Here is an 18,091-nt window from a genome sequence, read left to right on the forward strand (position 1 = left end):
TGAATTTTCCAGTCATCCCTTGGGAGAAAGAAGGTTTTCTGCTTCCATCAAGATTTACACCTTGGAAACCCAAAGGGGCAGCTCTATGGTGTCCTATAGGGTCACTCTGAGTGCATATAAAGACTAAAATGACTGCCGTGTCCTGGGGCTTTGTGTGCCCCGTAAGCACCATCACATTTCATCCTCACACAACCACCCTGGGGTACGTGTTCTGTAATTATGCCCATTTTGCAAATGGAGAAACTGAGGCCAGAAAGATAGAATAGAGCTTGCTCAGGGTTACTGGACCGGTAAGGGGGAGCCAAGACGGATGCCCAGGTTACGCTAATAGTGAAGGGGGGACGCCCACCCACCGGCCAGGCGCTCACCAGCTCCGCCTGAGTGAGCACCACGGTACCTGTCTGGGCTGAGGTTCTGGCCAGAGTCAAAAGCTCGCGCCACTAGGATCATAGACTGTCTGTCCCCCGCTTCAGCCGCCTTCAGTAAGTAATCGAATCCTTTTGTTTTATTCTCTTCTGTCTCCTGTCAACACAAACCAAAGCAGGGGAGAAGCAAACGAGAATTGAACTAGACGCGGCCGCCAGGATCTCCCTCATCAGTCTTCTCCCAGCAAATTATAAACATAAACTTATATATGCACATCACACGCACATACCCATATGAACAAGGACATGAACACACACACAGAGCTGTCAGAGAAGGGAGGAGCAGGGTGGGAGAGGAATGTTACTGTAAACCTCTTCATATTAAAAAACATTTTAAATAAAAACCTCTGAAAAGTCTTCCCATTCTCTAATAGCACAGGCCCCCTCCCTCCACTGAACCATGGCCAGGTCTCCTGAGGAGGGCCATGGGCTGGCCCAGTCACTCTGTCCATCTACACCCTGGACTCACGGGGTAGGGAGGATGGGGACAGATCTGCTAGCCTCTAACTCTCCCGAGGAAAGGTCTGTACTCCCTAGACCAGACGTCCTCAAACTACGGCCTGCAGGCCACATGCGGCCCGCCGAGTGTTTTTGCCCTGTTTGGTTTTTTACTTCAAAATAAGATATATGCAGTGTGCATAGGAATTTGTTCATAGTTTTTTTTTTAAAACTATAGTCCAGCCCTCCAACAGGTCTGAGAGACAGTGAACTGGCCCGTTTAAAAAGTTTGAGAACCCCTGCCCTAGACCATGCCAGATCTTGTCCTCTTTGAGTGCCAGGGCGGGGAGGAAGGAGCAGACTCCACTTGTTTCCCAATGCAACGATATCCTGTTATCTTAGACCTCACCCTGACCCGTGCCCTGTACCACTCCTCCTGCCCGGCCTCTAGTGCTGTTGATGGGCTTCCTGTCTTTTGGTTTACATCTTGTCTCTCACCTCTGGTCTGGACATATCCTGCCCCTTTTGCTGGACCTGCCCACCGCCCAAACTCGACGTGGCTGACGCTCATTCAGCCCGAAGGTGTAACTTAGAGACCCATCTCTCCATGCATCCATCCAACAAAGGTGAACTGAGCAGCTCTCGGTGTGCTGGCTCTGTTCTAAGCACTGAGGGGGTGCCCAGAACTGACCATGGACAGGAGAACAGAAGCCCCAGCCAGGAGCTCTTCTTCATGTTGCCCACAGGATTCTCACGATGTGGTGGCCTGATGAGGTGACTGTCACCTTTCCCCCAACCAAAGGCACACACCACTTCCACCCAGCCCAAAGCACACTGGGACATTGCCTGGCTCCATTATCAATGGCGGGATGGAGAAACAGGTTGACTGCGTCCCCTCACCTTCAGAGAGACATCAGCCAGGATGTGGTGGGGCAGCTGTGAGTACATGAGCCCCAGGCCTACGATGGCCTCCAGCTCGCCCAGGTCAGCCGCGTGTTCCAGGTGGAAGACCGCCGACTCCCGGTCCCACTCCTCATCCTTCTTGCAGAAGCGCCCACCCTCATGGTACCGCACCATGGCCAGATGCACCTGCCACAAGGACCTCAATGTCAGCCTGGCCATCTGGGAGCCCAAAGCCAAGCCCAAGGGCCACCCAGACAGCCTGGTGGAGGAAGTGATTAGCGGAGGGGTGTTTGAGCCTGGGGGCTCCGGATTAGTGCAAAGAGGATTCCAGAATGGGTATCATGGATACCTTCCCCAAAATGGACTTCCCGATTTTCTTTTCCTGGTCCAGAGTATTAAGCCTCTGCATTTCCAGGGCCACAGTGGAAGCCCTCGCCAGGTGGAGGCGGGAGGAGTTGAGGAGATTCCATTTCTCCACACACACCTGAAGGGAGAGAACGGGGCATGGCGGAGTTTACCGGCCAGAGAAGACAGGAGGCTGAGCGCTGGAAGCTCCTCACCGACACCGGCTGTAGCAGCCCTTGCTACCAGAGCCTGCTGGTGGGAGAGGGCGGAGAACCCTAGCTTTTCCATTTCCTTAGACCAGTGGTTCTCCACCTTCCTCATGCCGCGACCCTTTCATACAGTTCCTCATGTGGTGGTGACCCCCCAACCATAAAATGGTTTTCGTTGCTACATCATCACTGTCATTTTGCTACTGTGATGAATCGGGCAACTCCTGTGAAAAGGTTGTTTGAGCCCCAAAGGGGTCGCAACCCATAGGTTGAGAACCACTGCCTTAGACAAACACCACCTGTTTCTACTGATTCAAATTCAGCCAGCTCGTGGATGCCAAAGGATAGCTAGAGCAGAAAGGATTACAGCAGCTGGGGGGCAGGGGGGTGGGGCGGGTCCCCCTCTCATTCGGCAATATGGGTTTGGCTGAGCCCCACCACCCTCACCCAGCTCCCCAAGCAAGGTGCCAGAAGGGTCTGACTTCACACCTCACAGCAAATCCACTTTGCTTATCTCTGTGAATAACGACAGATGCCACACACTGGGGCAATGGGGCGCTGGGAAACAGGCTTAGGAAACACATCTTCCCTTCCAGGTCCAAAGGTTCTCTTGGGCCAGAGCCAGGCAGTGGTGTGTGTGCCGAGAATCAAACTTTCACTGAGGAGAAGAAAGCTCCTCGTAGGATAAGCCTGAGGAGTCAGGGTCACCAACGACTTTGAGAGGGCTGGCTTTCCAGAATTGGGCCTCTCGCTTCCCCATAGGGACCACATGGCTCTCTAGGTGCACCCCGCACCAGTGGCCTTTGGGTCAGTTCCAGCACATGGGGACCTCATGTATATTACAGTGGGACTGAACCCCCGGGGGCTGGAGGGTGGGGGGAGTCCATGGCTGGGTTTCTGGAAACCATTGCCACACCTTTCTTCTGAGGCACCCCTGGGTGGCCCCAAACCTCTAATCTTTCAGGGAGCAGCCAAGCACAGTCACTGTCACCCAGGAACTCCATCCAGAGCTCCCCCGTCTGACTGATTGAGTGGCACCAAGAGCGGGCCTAGGAATGTGCCTAGTGATCCAGCCACCAGGTACGTCAGCCCAGGGCACCCCACACCCTCTTCTCGAGCCCCATCCGGAGCTCCACCTCTTCTGCCAGGCCAGGCTCTCTCCCACCTGGAAGGTCCCTCTTCCCGCTCTGGTCCCGTCTCCCAAAATCCTACCTACCTTCAAGACTGGACCCCAGAGCCTTCCCTATCACGCTAGCAGACCGGCCTGATGATTTACCAGGTGGCATTTCCTTATCGGATTATGTCTTCTCGGCACGGTGTATCAACCGCAGTGCTCGTGCCATGGGGGCCTAGGTCATTCTGCGCCGTGGGAGCTGTCCTGTAGGACATTTGGCAGAGGACATCGAGGCTAGATGCTAGTAGCATCCCTGGTTGTGACAACCAAAAATACCACTAGACATTGTTCAGTGTCACCTGGGGGCACTATTGACTCAGGGTTGGGTTCACTGGCGTGGAAGTGAAGAGACCAGGCTTCGGGGATCTGAGGACAAGGGCTGGCTAGAATCCTGGACCTATCACTTCCTTAACTGGGGAGCCTGGGGAAGTCTCTAACCCTCCCGTTCTTACACATACAATGTGGTAGGTAGTTGTGATGGAATGGGAGGGTGTAAGAAGTCCATGAACCAATCCTGTAAACACCTACCTGGCAGTACTTTAACAGGTGGGTTCTGCTGCTATTAGTTCCCTTCAAGGATGGGCTGGTCCTCTCTAATCTCCCCACAAATGCCCTCAGCTCCGTACACAGCATCCTGCCCAGAACAGGGGCTCAAAGAATATTTACTAGTTTCTTTGCTCCGGAAGAGGAAGAAGGAAACCGAAGACTGAAGGAAGGAACTCATCTAGAAGACCAGTTGCTGACACAAACCATAGCCCCATAGCCTCACCTAGCCAGAGCCCAGGGGAACCAGCTGGTGCCCCGCTACTGACTGTTCTGACTCTGGTCACAATAGATGATCCTGAATAGAATGGGTTAAAATTATAGAGCAAATCTCAAGTTCTTTTAAAAAGCCCAGACTTATTAAACTTGTCGAGACTAGGGGAATTTCCTGAGGCTCCCTCCCTTTTAAACTTTAGACTGAAACTACTTTTCGGCTAAATCGAAGACTGTCTCGTAAAATAAACAGTATTCCCCGCCCCCGCCCCCACCCTGATGGCTGGGCTCCTTTTAATTTACACAATAACACAACCATTGTATGAGACCAAATGGTCAGGGTTTATCCGAGAGCAAAGAGGAGGAGGTTGGGAGAAGGGCAGGGAAACGAGAAGAAAAGAAAAAGAACCACCAGAATGGAAGAGTATCGCAACAACGTGGAAAATGTAGCCAGCGGCACTGACGTAAGGCAAAGAAACAGTTGAATAGGAATAAAATCTGCTGTGTAAATGTTCACCAGAAGCTCAATAAAATATTTAAAAAGGAAAATAAAAGGGGTGGGGACAGATTTTGCACCAGAGCAAATCTTCCTGTAGGAGGTGAGTGAGGCAAGCGGGCAGGCAGCGGCGAGCAGGGGAGGAGAATCGCAAACAGCTGGCAAAGGTAACAAGCCGGCAGCCAGAGAGTTCCTGGGGGTCATTACCCGTCCGGAGCTGCCCAGGCTGTCCTCGTCATACTCGCATCTCCGGTTCCCATTGGAGCAGCCCTGAATGGAGGCAGAGACACAGTGATTCAAAGAGGCCTTCTGCCTGGGGAACTGACTGCGCCCTCCTCAAGTGACTCTCCTTAGGGGGCCCTCCTCTGGGGAGCTGGTTCAACCCTCCCAGGTGACACCAGAGGCCTTGTCTGCTAAGCAGAGCGGATACTTGGGCAGCAGGCACGGACGCCTGTGCCAGTATAGTCAAAGCCTTAGGAACTTCTTTCCTTGTGTGTACGGACAGAGCCGGTTCAGAAGCATGGGATCCCAGCAGGCCCTTCTGGAAAGGGCCGTGGAAGCCACTCGAAATGGGGCCAAGTCCATCCTCTTGCCAAAACATTTTTTTTATTCACAACCACCAAGCTGAGGCCAAAGGTCTCCCAGCAAGAATGGACTTGGTGACAAGGTTCAATTTGGACACAGGGAGAAATCTCTGAATGGCGGGTCCTGGCTGGAGAAGCCAACGTCTGGGGCCCTTCCCAGGATTTGCTAACACTCCTTTGCCTTGGAAGCACTGCCATTTTGGTCCATTAACCAGCATCCTCAGCTTAGCCAAGAAAGGTTCCAACATCACTATAACAGTTGTCCATCATTTTCAACCTAATTGTGCCTAAACTAGCATATCTGTTTCTTTACTTGTGCCCGTTACCCTATCCTCTTCCTGCTTTTATCTTTATGGGATCTTGTTTATCCATTCACTTGTAAGCCTCTCTCAGGACCCTCCAGGGCCCACTGGGACTCGCTTCTGGTTCTTTTACCCTCCTGGACAAGGAAGTGATCTTGATCTAGTTTCCTCAGGGGTCCTTACGTGTTCTTCGGGCTCTGGGTCATCCAGCTCATTCTGCTTCTCGCTGGGGTAGCCGCTGTCCTTATTGTCCTCAGCGTCCTGTGGAGAGACGATGGCCTTAGGTTCCAGGGGTCCACTGAGTAGAGGGGTGACATTTGGGCCCCCCCAGCCAATTTCTCTCTCTCCTTTATCCCATAACTTGCACAATAATCTCTTCCTCTGGCCTCTTCCTGGTTAGGTGTCAGGAGGCAGTATAAAGCAGTGGTTAAGAGCAGGGTTTCTGCAGCCAGACAGGCTGGGTTCAAGTTCTGGCCCTGCGATTCACCAGCTGTGCCCTTGGGGAATTGCCTCATCTCTCGGAGCTGCTGTTTCCTTAGCCATGAAACCAGGATTAATGATGGCACTGGCATCAAAGGGTGAGAAAGTGCAACACGTGCTACTGAGAGTGGCTCACCTATTTCACAGGTGGAAAATAAAAACTGGTTTCAGGGATATGAGCCTGGACCAAAGTGCAGTTTTGAAAACTACTGACTACAACTGAGTCCTCTACCTAAATTACACAGGCTACCCAGGCGTAGGTTTGTTTATTTTTAATTTTCTAGATCTAAGGTCTGTTCTGAAAGGGAATCTGGTACTCTATTTATATATATAACATTTATATTAATCAGCAGGAAAACAGTTTCATACTTTGTCACCAGGGTTCCTTTTATGAATTCACCCTTCTTATTATCTTTACTTCAATAACCTTTTTATAAACTATGTTTTAATTTTTTAAAAAAACTGTGTTTTTAAAGATGCTAGGTATCACTCCCATAAGTGGAAGGAAGCCATTCAACATACACCATGGAAGCTTTGGCTTCTGGTCTGGGCAGGGATCCGCTCCACCCCAAGTATCCTTGATTTCCTAAAAAGGCCCTGCCTTGTCTCTGGAAAATGATAAAGCTTAATTAACCACTGCCCACACTGCCAGACCTTTGCTTTGTGAGCTAAAAGACAGTTGCTGTTTTGTTTTTTTAATATCTTAACTTTTAAAATTAAGGGACAAATAAATGCACAGACTTGAATGTAGAATCTCAAGAGTAAAAAGCTGTGTCTGAAAGTGGATGGTAGGTCAGACCCAAAGTGCCACTCCTGACACCTACCAACTACTGCAATGTGGGCTCACCCTCCCACTCTTGGAATCATTTCCAGTGAAGAACTCAGAGCCCAAGCTCAGGGACATAGAGCTTTATTTAAGCCCCACCTCTGGACTTCCATTCTGCCTCCTGAGCAAGACGGCCAACCTCCTGGAACCTCAGTGTCCTCACTGAGAAGCAGGGGAAATGCCCATCCTATTCTGGGGAAACCGAAGGCAGCAAGGAACTATGCGGGCAGCCGCAAAGGAAGGTGGCTACAGGATTCCACTGCCTGGGTTTTGAATACTGGCTTCATTTTTGGCCAGTGGAGTGACCTTGAGCTGGTGGTTCACCTTTGTTTCTGCATCTCTAAGTCAGGAATGACGAAAGTACTGACCCAGCATCTGCTAATACTGGGGGTAAAAAGTGGGGGCTGAAGGGCATGGGTGGGAGGGAGATTTTCACTGTGTAACTTTTCATACCTTTTCATTCTGAACCATGAGAAAGTATTCCTTATTCTAACATAAAAGAAAAAGTAATATTTTAAAATTTTCTCGAATTATTTTTAATTAAACAGCAACAAAAAAAATAACACCTCCTAAAGCTGCTGTGAATATTAAGTGAAAACTTCTTCCAAGCACTTAAAATATTAGCATCTGACTATAGTGTCTGGCTTCCTGGCTGAAAGTAAGGAGGACTTGAAACACTGGCTGACACATCTTTCAGCTGGTGGCTTTGAACTACTGACCTTATGGCTAGCACTCAAGCACACAAATCACTGTGCCACCAGGGCTCTTTTTTAGTTAGCAGCTGAGTGTGTAACCATTTGTGCCACCCAGTGACTCAATGTACATGTTTAATTTGACACTATAAAATATGTTGGAATGTAAATGCACTACCGTTGAGACCACAGGAAGCTGGAGGATTTGAGCTCTATTTAACAAACTCATGCGCATCGCAGCTGCAGGGATTATGTGTTCCATGGCCACATGGGCCTAAGAGACAACTGTCCACCATGTGTGGCTGAAGCAGACCCAGGGATAAGCTGCTGGTTTGGCTTCTCTCTTGTCTCGCCCCCTCTGGGAACTGGAATGGCCTCAGCTCCTTCCATCTGGCCATCCCTTGTCAACTCTCGAGTAGGACCCTCTGCTTTGGCCAGGAGGCTGAGATTTATCTGCATGACTCCAGGCCCTCCACGCATTGCCCAGAGCAGAATTAGGTGCCCCGTTCACTCTGAATCTGAAGACTCACTGGAAGTGAGTTTCCTCTACTAACCTGTGCTTCAGCTGCAGCCTACAGCCTCCCGCCCAACTCTTTACACTCACCTGGTGGTTGCTCAGGTGGTCATGGTCTCTGGGTGCCATATTATCCAGGTCACTGAACACTGGCCAGTCTGGACAGGGAGAAAATGGAGAGAATTCACTGGTTCCACTGCTGGAATGATTCAATCAATTAGATCAACCTAGGAAGGGCTGAACCTGCCACCAAGTCTTTTTTTCCCCTTTCCCTTTAATTATGTATCAAAACATTTTCAATTTCAACATTTTTTGCATGTACAATTCAATGGCATTCATCATATCCATCATGTTGTTCAACCATCAACACTATCCATTTCCCATCACCTTTAAAAGAAAGCTCAGTGTCCCCTAAGCAAGGATTCATCTCCCCCCACACCCCCTCCAACTTACCCACGGTATCTACTGGTAAGCTTTGGTTTCTATACATTTGCCTATTCTAGATATTTCATCTAAGTGGGATCATAACAATTTTTTATTTTCATGTTGTTTTCTATTTAATAATCTTATTGGGGGCTCGTACAACTCTTATCACAATCCATTCACCCATCCATTGTGTCAAGCACATTTGTACATATGTTCCCATCATCATTTAAAAAATATTTTCTTTCTACTTGATCCCTTGGTATCAGCTCATTTTTCCCACTCCCCCACCTTCCCTCCCTCATGAATCCTTGATAATTTTTAATTTTTTCCCTATGTTTTACACTGACCGACATCTCCGTTCACCTACTTTTCTGTTGTCTGTCCCCCATGGAGGGGGTTACATGTAGATCATTGTGATTGGCCCCCTTTTGTCCCCCCACCTTCCCCTTCCCCTCCTGGTATCGCTACTCTCAATATTGGTCCAGAGGGGTTTGTTTGTCTTAGACTCCCTGTGTTTCAAGCTCTTATCTGTACTAGTGCACATCCTCTGGTCTAGCCGGACTTGTAAGGTAGAATTGGGGGTCACAATAGTGGGGGTAAGGAAGCATTAAAGAACCAGAGAGGAAAGCTGTATGTTTCATCAATGCTGTACTGCACCTTGACTGGCTCATCTCCTCCCTGCGACCCTTCTTAAGGGGATGTCTAATTGCCTACAGATGGGCTTTGGGTCTCCACTCTACACTCCTCTCATTCACAATAATATGATTTTTTGTTCTGGGTCTTTGATGCCTGATACCTGATCCCACTGACACCTCATGATCACGCAAGCTGGTGTGCTTCATCCATGTGGGCTTTGCTGCTTCTCAACTAGATGGCTGCTTGTTTAACTTCAAGCCTTTAAGACCCCAGATGCCATATCTTTGATTGCCTGGCACCATTAGCTTTCTTTACACATTTGCTTATGCACCGCTTTGTCTTTGGTGATCATGTTGGGAAGGTGAGCATCATGGAATGCCAGGTTATTAGAACAAATGTTCTTATGTCGAGGGAGTACTTGAGTAGAGGCCCAATGTCCATCTGCTACCTTAATATTAACCTATAAATATATGTACATAGTCTATATATATCACCATATATAAACATATTTACATATGTACATGTTTGTATTAAGAGCTCTATCAATGCCCTTTGCCTCCGAGTTCTGTCCTCTATTTCCTTTTACTTTCCTCTTATTTTAGTATCATGTTTGGCCTTCATTCGGGTTTCAGTAATTCCTCTTGGTTACATTGACCTTGATCAATCCCTACCAGGCGTCCTATACCCTCCTTGCCATCGATTTTAGATTACTTGTTGTTCCTCTTGTCTTTTTATGAATGACTTATCTGATATAGCATAATACTTGCAAAGTTCACTTATGTTTCATGTTGAAGCATTATGAGGATTTTATTTCTTGTTATGGAAGAGTAATATGGCAGAGTAATTGTGTGGATATACCGTGAATTGTTTATCTATCTATCTGTTTTTTAATTTTTAAAGAAGGGAGCAAACTGGGAAAGAATAATGTCAGCATCCACGTGAGGGTGGGGAGGAAGGAGCAACAATTCTTCCTCAAGAACGTAAGCCACTGCGTCTCTTGGTCTCTACTGACATGGAGCGAAAAGAAGGAAAGAACCAAAGGCTCAAAGAAGCACCGAGTGGGCAGCCTGTGCCCACACAACTCGATGGTGTCCACCTACTGCTACTGACCATTTTGATCAGAGACACAGCAGAAGGCCTGAAACCAAATGGAAGAAAAATTTGCAACAAAATTCAAATCCCTAATAAAGGCCAGACAAGCTAGATAGAACCCTGAAAATACCGCTTTAAGAGATCCCTTGAACTCAGAACTACAACTTTTCTGGAGGTCATTTGCAACCAAATAATAGACAGCCTTATAAAATAAACAGGATCACTCATGCGTCATGTACTCCCTTAAACAATGGAGTCTGCGAGGCCACACAGTCAACATTTACCCCAAAGCAAAGAAGAGCCGGCAAGGAGGGGCAGAAGGCTCGCTCAACAGAAACAGAACCAATGGGAACAGGAGGGACCTCATGAGAATGCTGACGCGCTGCCAGCTGTGATGAATGGCACGGAACACGCAGTATACACACTGTTCAACAAAAGCCTGATTCGCTGCATAAACTTCCACCTAAAATGCAATAGAGTGTTATTTAGGAACACAAAAAGAGACTTACAGTTACTGTGACTGCCGATCCCGGTACATTACAGAATCCCTCAAAAACAAGCAGGAAAACCCACCACGGAAGAAAAGTCAGGTGCCGGGAATATCAGAAGACAACGGTAACCGTGAAGTGAAGGGAATGAAGCAAGCCTGGACTCTTCCACACCCCGGGGCTGCAGACAGAAGGACTCTTCCACACCCCGGGGCTGCTTTGCCTGGGAGGACGGGGGAGGGAGGGGGTGGGGATCAAACCAGCCCTGTTTCCTGAGGAGTCCTGAGACCTGGACAGGGCACTGGCCCACACTCTAGCAAGGAAACAGGGGCAACAGAGTTTGTGTGGGATACTGTCCTTTTTTTTTTTCTCACCGAACAAGTAGGGTTACAAGCAGGGCAGGGCCAGATTCCTCCCTCTCACTCATTGGCAGCTGCCTATGGGCTGAGACAAACAGAGAAGACACAAGGTTTGTTTTTTAAAGTTATTTTTCTCTTTTCTAAACCTGCAGAGCTGTGTGAAAGAGGCACCAGCTAGAAATTCCCCACAGTTCTTTATGACCGAGGGGCGGAACCCATCCAAATAGTTCAAAAAGGATGCCTCCCACATCCCCGTTACTGTTCTCTGGGGCTGCAGGGAGAGTCTACCCAAACAGTGCTTTTTGTGTGTTGGTTTATATTCCTTTCCTGCACAGTTTAAGAGTTAACTGTCCCCACATGACTCAATGATCTTCCATTCCTAACAGCTGCACCAAGCTGTTATGGAGACAGTAGTTAATCTTAGTCACACAAAGAAGCAGGAAAGACTGACACAAACAAATGACCAACATATAGACCCAAAGGACCTGAGGAATCAGACATTGGCACTACCATAAAAAAAATTCAGGAGAATGATATTCAGGTACTTCCAAGAGATGGAGAAAAAGATCAAAAGAGCTATGGGTTCAAGCAAAGAAGCAATAAGTTCACATGGAAGAAGCACACCATCCTGTGTGATCATGAGGTGTCGATGGGATCAGGTAACAGGCATCAAACAAACAAACAAAAATCATATTGTGGAGAATGAGGGGGAGCAGAGGCCCAAAACTCATCTGTAGACAATAGGACATCCCCTCACAGAAGGGTCACAAGGAAGGGATGAGTCAACCAGGGTGCAGTACAGCACTGATAAAACACACAGTATTCCTCTGCTTCTTTGTGGCATCCTCACCCCCACTATCATGACCCCAGTCCTACCTTTCAGTTCTAGCTAGACTGGAGCATGTACACTGGTACAGATAAGAGCTCACAACACAGAGAATCCAGGTCAGATAAGCCCCTTAGGAACAGAAACGGTTGTAGCGATCCCAGGAAGGTAGGGAGAAGGTGGGAGGAAGAGGGGAGGAAGGGGGAAGAACAACAGAAAGGTGGGTGAAGGGAGACAGCAGTCAATGTAAGATAAGAAAATAATGATAAATTATAAATTATCAAAGGTTCACGAGGGTGGGGGGGCTAGGGAGGGAAAAAAGAGGAGCTGATACCAAGGGTTCAAATAGAAAGTAAAGGTTTAGAAAATGATAATGGCAACACATGTACAAATATGCTTGATACAACTGATCTATGGATTGTTGTGAGCTGTAAGAGCCCTAATAAAACGATCTTTTGTGGTGCCCAGCTATCAAAAGATATAGCGTCTGGGGTCTTAAAGCCTTGAAGGTAAACAAGCGGCCGTGTAGCTCAGAAACAACAAAGCCCCATGGAAGAAGCACACCAGCCGGTGTGATCATGAGGGGTCGAACAGATCAGGTATCAGGCATCAAAGAACAAAAAAATCAGATCATTGTGAATGAGGGGGAGTGCAGATTGGGGACCTAAAGCCCATCTGTAAGCAACTGGACACCCCCTTACTGAAGGGTCACGGGGAGGAGACGAGCCAGTCACGGTGAAGTGTAACAACGATGAAACATACAACTTTCCTCTAGTTCTTAAATGCGTCCTCCTCTCCCCATAACTATCCCCCCACACATCATGATCCCAATTCTACCTTACAAATCGGCTAGACCAGAGGATGTACATTGGTACAGATAGGAACAAGAAACACAGGGAATCCAGGACAGATGATCCCTTCAGGACCAGTGGTGAGAGTGGCGATACCAGGAAGGTGGAGGGAAGGTGGGAGAGAGAGGGGGAATCAATCACAAGGATCTACATATAACCTCCTCCCTGGAGGACGAGCCACAGAAAAGTGGGTGAAGGGAGACGTCGGACAGTGTAAGACATGACAAAATAATAATAATTTATAAATTATCAAGGGTTCAAGAGGGAGGCGGGAGCAGGGAGAGAGGGGGGAAAATGAGGAGCTGATACCAAGGGCTCAAGTAGGAAGTAAATGGTTTGAGAATGATGAGGGCAACAAATGTACAAATGTGCTTGACATAATGGATGTATGTATGGATTGTGATGAGTTGTATGAGCCCTCAATATAATGATTTAAAATAAATAAATAAAAATAAAATGCTCTTAAAAAAAGAAATATGGGAAAAAATGAAAGTCTTAAAATAACAAAAAAATAAAAATCCAGAAGATTAGTAATAAGAGAAATAGACAACACTTTAAAGGAGCATAGTCATAAAATTGAAGCAATAGAAAGTTCTATTAGTTAGTTTGAAGAGAAATACTTTGATTTTAGTCTATAAGAACAATTGACAAAAAGAGCAAAACTGTCTAAAGAAAGAGTAAGAATTGTGTGGGACACTATCAAGAGGGACAACTTACATTTCACGGGGGTTCTAGAACAGTGAAAAAGAAACAAACATACAAAAATTGCAGAGAAAATAGCAAAAACTGCTAGAAGAAAACTAGTGTAATCATAAAGGAGGAGAAAATACCTATTCAAGAAGATAAAAGAACCCTAAAACAGAGAACCCCCTAAAGAAAAATCACGGCAGCATTTTGCGTTCAGATTCTCCAATAAGAAAGACAAGGAGAGAATGCTGAGAGAAGCTTTAGGGAAAAAAAACACCCACAAAGGGGAACTAACAGAATAAGCTTGAATCGTTTCAGCAGAAATCATACAGGTAAGAAGAAGGTGATGGAATGACATACTTAAACTCTGAAACAAAGAAAGTGCAAACCAGATTTTTACAGCCAGCAAAAATACACTTCAGTATGAAGGAGAAAGGATAGACAAGAAGAAATAAAAGACTTGGTAAAATCAAGACCAGCTTTATAAAAAATTCTAAGGAAAATTCTTTGGACAGAAAATCAACAATAGCAGTAGACATAAATCTGATGAGATCAATATACACCCATTACTACTCGGAAATAAACCCACTTTAAGCTAAATTTGAAATAAAACAAATTTAAAGACTGAAAACATGGAGCCAGAGACAGCAATCTGCAATGATGACAAAAAGAGAACAAAGAAGAAAAGTTAGATACAAAACACTCAAATGGAGAAGGACGAAGGCAGTTTGCAAGCAAGATTAGGTTGTGTGAAATTTGGGAAGAAATTAAAAATTACAATATAATCTCAAAGGAAATGGAAAACCCTTATCAAAATAAAAGAACATTATAAAAATATAGTAAAAATAAAATAACAGTAGAAAAACAAGGACAAGATAATCCACAAACAAAAGGAACTGAGCACAGAAAGTTATGAAGAACAAGGAAACCAATAACAGCACACACACACACACAACCACAGCAAAATTGACAGGAACAAACCCACACAAATTAAGAATGACAATAATTGTCAATAAACTAAATGTACTCAGTTAAGAAAAAGAATGTGATTGAACTATGGAATGATATGTCAGTATTAGCTCCTAATAAAATGGTTTGGGGAAAAAAGGAAATACAAAAAAAAAGGAGTAGCCTATTAAATAAGGAGACAGAACACATCAATATGCTGCATTCAAGAAACACAACACAAAAGGGCAAAAATAGACTGAAATCCAAAGGATGGGAAAAAACATCAAGTTAATGGCAACCAAAAATATTAGGAAAGGCAGTAACACTCTTTGATAAAATAAACTTTAAAGCAAAATACATCATGAGAGAGAGAGAGGCATTGCACAACGATTAAAGGGATAACAGAACAAGAAGACAAAACATAATAAATAAATATTTACATACCTAATGAAAGACCCTCAAACTATATTAATCAAACTGGTATGGAGTTGAAGAGAGAAACAGATGATACTACAATAACAGTAAGAGATCCAATACACCATGTAATTGAATACACACTACTGAGTAATTGAAATAATGAATTAAATTTAAAAATTCCTTGAAAGAAATGAGAATGAAAGTACATATACAAAAACCTTTGAGACACAGTAAAAGCAATAACTAGAGGAAAATTTATAGCACTAAATAGCACAACAAAAAAGAATCAAGCATCTAACATCTTCAACAATTAGAATAAGAGCAACAAAATAAACGTTCAGTGACCAAAAGAATAGAAACAATAGAGATTAGAGCATCAAGAAATGAAATGGAAAATCAGAAATATGGGTGTGTGTGGGGTGTGTGTGTGTCATAAGTTGGTACTTTGAAAGGATTAAAAAAAATCAGCAAACCACTAGCAAATCTAACAAAGGAAAGGAAGGAGAAGATATATATAACATAAGTATCAATAATAGGAAATAAAAGGTGTGACATCACAACAGAACCAACTGAAATTAAAGAAGATAATAACAGTATACTATATAGGATCGATATGAATAGAATGGGACTGTCACCAATGAATTTGAAAACCTAGATGAAATGGACAAATTTCTAGAAACACACTACCTACTTAAATTAACACAGACTGATGTAGGAAACTCAACAGACCCATAACAAAAGAAATAGATCAAGACATTAGCATTCTGAGAAGGGTTGACACCATTTCTAATCAAACTATTCCAGAATATACAGAAGGACAACAAACTTGCAAACTCGTTTTATAACCCTGATACCAAAGCCAGGCAGACATTACCAGAATAGAGAATTACAGACCAATATCCCTTATGAACATGCATGCAAAAGTTTTCAACAAAATCCTTGCCAATAGAATTCAACAAGGTATCAAAAAACAGAACCACAAAATCATCATGAAGAGGGATTCATATCAGGTATGCAAGGATAGTTCAACATTTGAAAAATAATGAATCCAATCCACCATTTAAATAACAAAAAGAAAGAACATGATCACATTACTTGATGCAGCAAAGGCATTTGGTAAAACCCAGCACCCCGTCCTAATAAAAGCACTCAGCAAAATAGGAATAGAAGAAAAATGTCTCAACATAATAAAGGCCATCTACACAAAACTGTAACATCTCACTCAATGAGGAGAAACGAAAGCATTCCCCTTGCAAAGGAGAACCAGACACGGATGAGCTTTATCACCATTCTTACAACATTTGCTGGAATTTAACACTGATTCAACACTGCCATTGAGTCAATTCCGACACACAGCGACCCTACAGGGCAGAGCAGACTTGCCCCTGTGGGTTTCCAGGACTATAATGCTTTATGGGAGGATAAAGCCTATCTTTCTCCCAAGGAGCGGTTGGTGATTTCAAACTGCAGACCTTGTAGCAAGCAGCCCAATCTACATTCTACTGTGCCACCAGACCTCCTGCTGGAAGTCTTAGCCAGAGTTATTAGAAAACTAGAAGAAATCCAAGGCATCTAAGTTGGCAAAGAAGAAGTTAAACTCTGTTTGTAAATGATATGATTCTGCACATAGAAAATGCCAAGGACCTGACAAGAAAATCATCGGAAATAATGAAAGATTTTGCAATATACAGGATATGTCATCAGCATATCAAAATCAATCAGAATCTGTACACTAACAAAGAAAGCGAAAATCAAGAAAACAATACCTTTTACAATAGCAACACAAATGATCAAATACTCAGGGATAAACTTAATCTGAGAAATAAGACTTGTACAAAGAAAACTATAAAACACTACTATAAGAAATCAAGAGACCTGAAAAAAAAGAAAAAAGAAAGAAGAAATCAAGAGACCTACATAAATGATAAATGGAATAATGTTCTATATTCATGGATAGAAAGATTTAGCACTGTGAACAGGTCAATACTACCCAAAGCAATCTATAAATATAATGCAATCCCAATCTAGATTCCATCATTATTGAAGAAAGAGACCCAGGATCAGCAAAAACTTCTGAAGAAGAAGAACAAAATAGGAGGCCCCTCACTTCCCTGCCTCAAAACCTGTCACGTATCCATAGCAGTTGAAACATCCTGGTTTTGTACATTGATTGATACCTAAAACAATGGGACAGAATAAAGAATCAAGAAAATAAACCCATCTTATTTTCAATTGCCTCATGCATGTGAAAGTTGGACATTGAATAAAGAAGACCGAAGAAGAATCCATGCACTTCAACCGTGGTGCTGGCCAAGAATATTGAACATGGCTTGAATTGCTGAAAGGACAAACATATCTGTCTTGGAAGAAGTACGGCCAGAGTGCTCCTTGGAGGCAAGGATGGCGAGACTTCATCCTACATACTTTGGACATGTTGTCAGGAGAGACCAGTCCCTGGAGAAGGACATCGTGCTTGGTAAAGTAGCAAGCAGAAAATAGAGAAAGGCCCTCAGTGAGATGGACTGACGCAGTGGCTGCAACAAGGGGCTCAAGCTCAGGAACCGTTGGGAGGATGGTGCAGGATCGGGCAGTGTTTCCTTCTGTTGTGCACAGGGTTGCTGCTGTGGGTTGGAGCTGACTCGTTGGCGCCTAATAACATCGAGACATACAGACAACTGATCTTTGACAAACAGCTGAGACATTACACAGAGAGAGAGAGTCTCTCTCTATCAAATGGTGCTGTCAAAATTTATTCCCAACCACAGAAGAATGAAAGGGGACCTATACCTCACACCATATGCAAAAGTAAAATCAAGATGGATTCAAGACCTAAATGTAAACTCTGGAACTATAAACATAATTAATAAGCAAATAGGGACAAACTTAAGGGCCCTAGTACAGGGTATAAACACACTATCAAGCACAATGAAAGCCACACACGCTGCAGAGGACACAACAGATAACTGGGATCTTCTAAAAATATGACACTGTGTGCATCAAAAACTTCAATAAAAGAATAAAAAGAGAACCCAAAAAACTGGGGAAATTATTTTGATAACAGCAGGCAAGAAACGAATCTGTAACCTATAGAAAATCACAACACTTCAGCAAGAAAAAAGATTAATAACTCCAATTTAAAAATGGGCAAAGGACAAGGACAGTTCGCCAAAGACATCCAAGCAACCAATAAACATATCAAGAAATGCCCCTTGCCACT

At 44.7% G+C, this 18,091-nt stretch overlaps 1 protein-coding gene across 2 annotated transcripts in view; it reads right to left on the reverse strand.

Annotated features, from left to right (window-relative positions):
• The window catches only part of EEF2K (eukaryotic elongation factor 2 kinase), a 59,815-nt gene that overhangs the window by 5,534 nt on the left and 36,190 nt on the right, over positions 1 to 18,091 (reverse strand). Inside the window, exons 11-16 of one of the 2 annotated variants that reach the window (XM_004705734.2) lie at positions 8,235 to 8,302; positions 5,816 to 5,893; positions 4,954 to 5,016; positions 2,116 to 2,250; positions 1,764 to 1,952; positions 398 to 522 (exon numbers count right to left, since the gene is read on the reverse strand). In XM_004705734.2, coding sequence (XP_004705791.1) covers positions 398 to 522; positions 1,764 to 1,952; positions 2,116 to 2,250; positions 4,954 to 5,016; positions 5,816 to 5,893; positions 8,235 to 8,302 — 658 coding nt within the window. The remainder of the gene's footprint in view (positions 1 to 397; positions 523 to 1,763; positions 1,953 to 2,115; positions 2,251 to 4,953; positions 5,017 to 5,815; positions 5,894 to 8,234; positions 8,303 to 18,091) is intronic. The other variant, XM_045284423.1, reaches the window with a different exon arrangement.

Source organism: Echinops telfairi, unplaced genomic scaffold (assembly GCF_000313985.2).
Source record: "Echinops telfairi isolate 266 unplaced genomic scaffold, ASM31398v2 ScPeMD7_5;HRSCAF=22, whole genome shotgun sequence".
Lineage (NCBI taxonomy): Eukaryota > Metazoa > Chordata > Mammalia > Afrosoricida > Tenrecidae > Echinops > Echinops telfairi.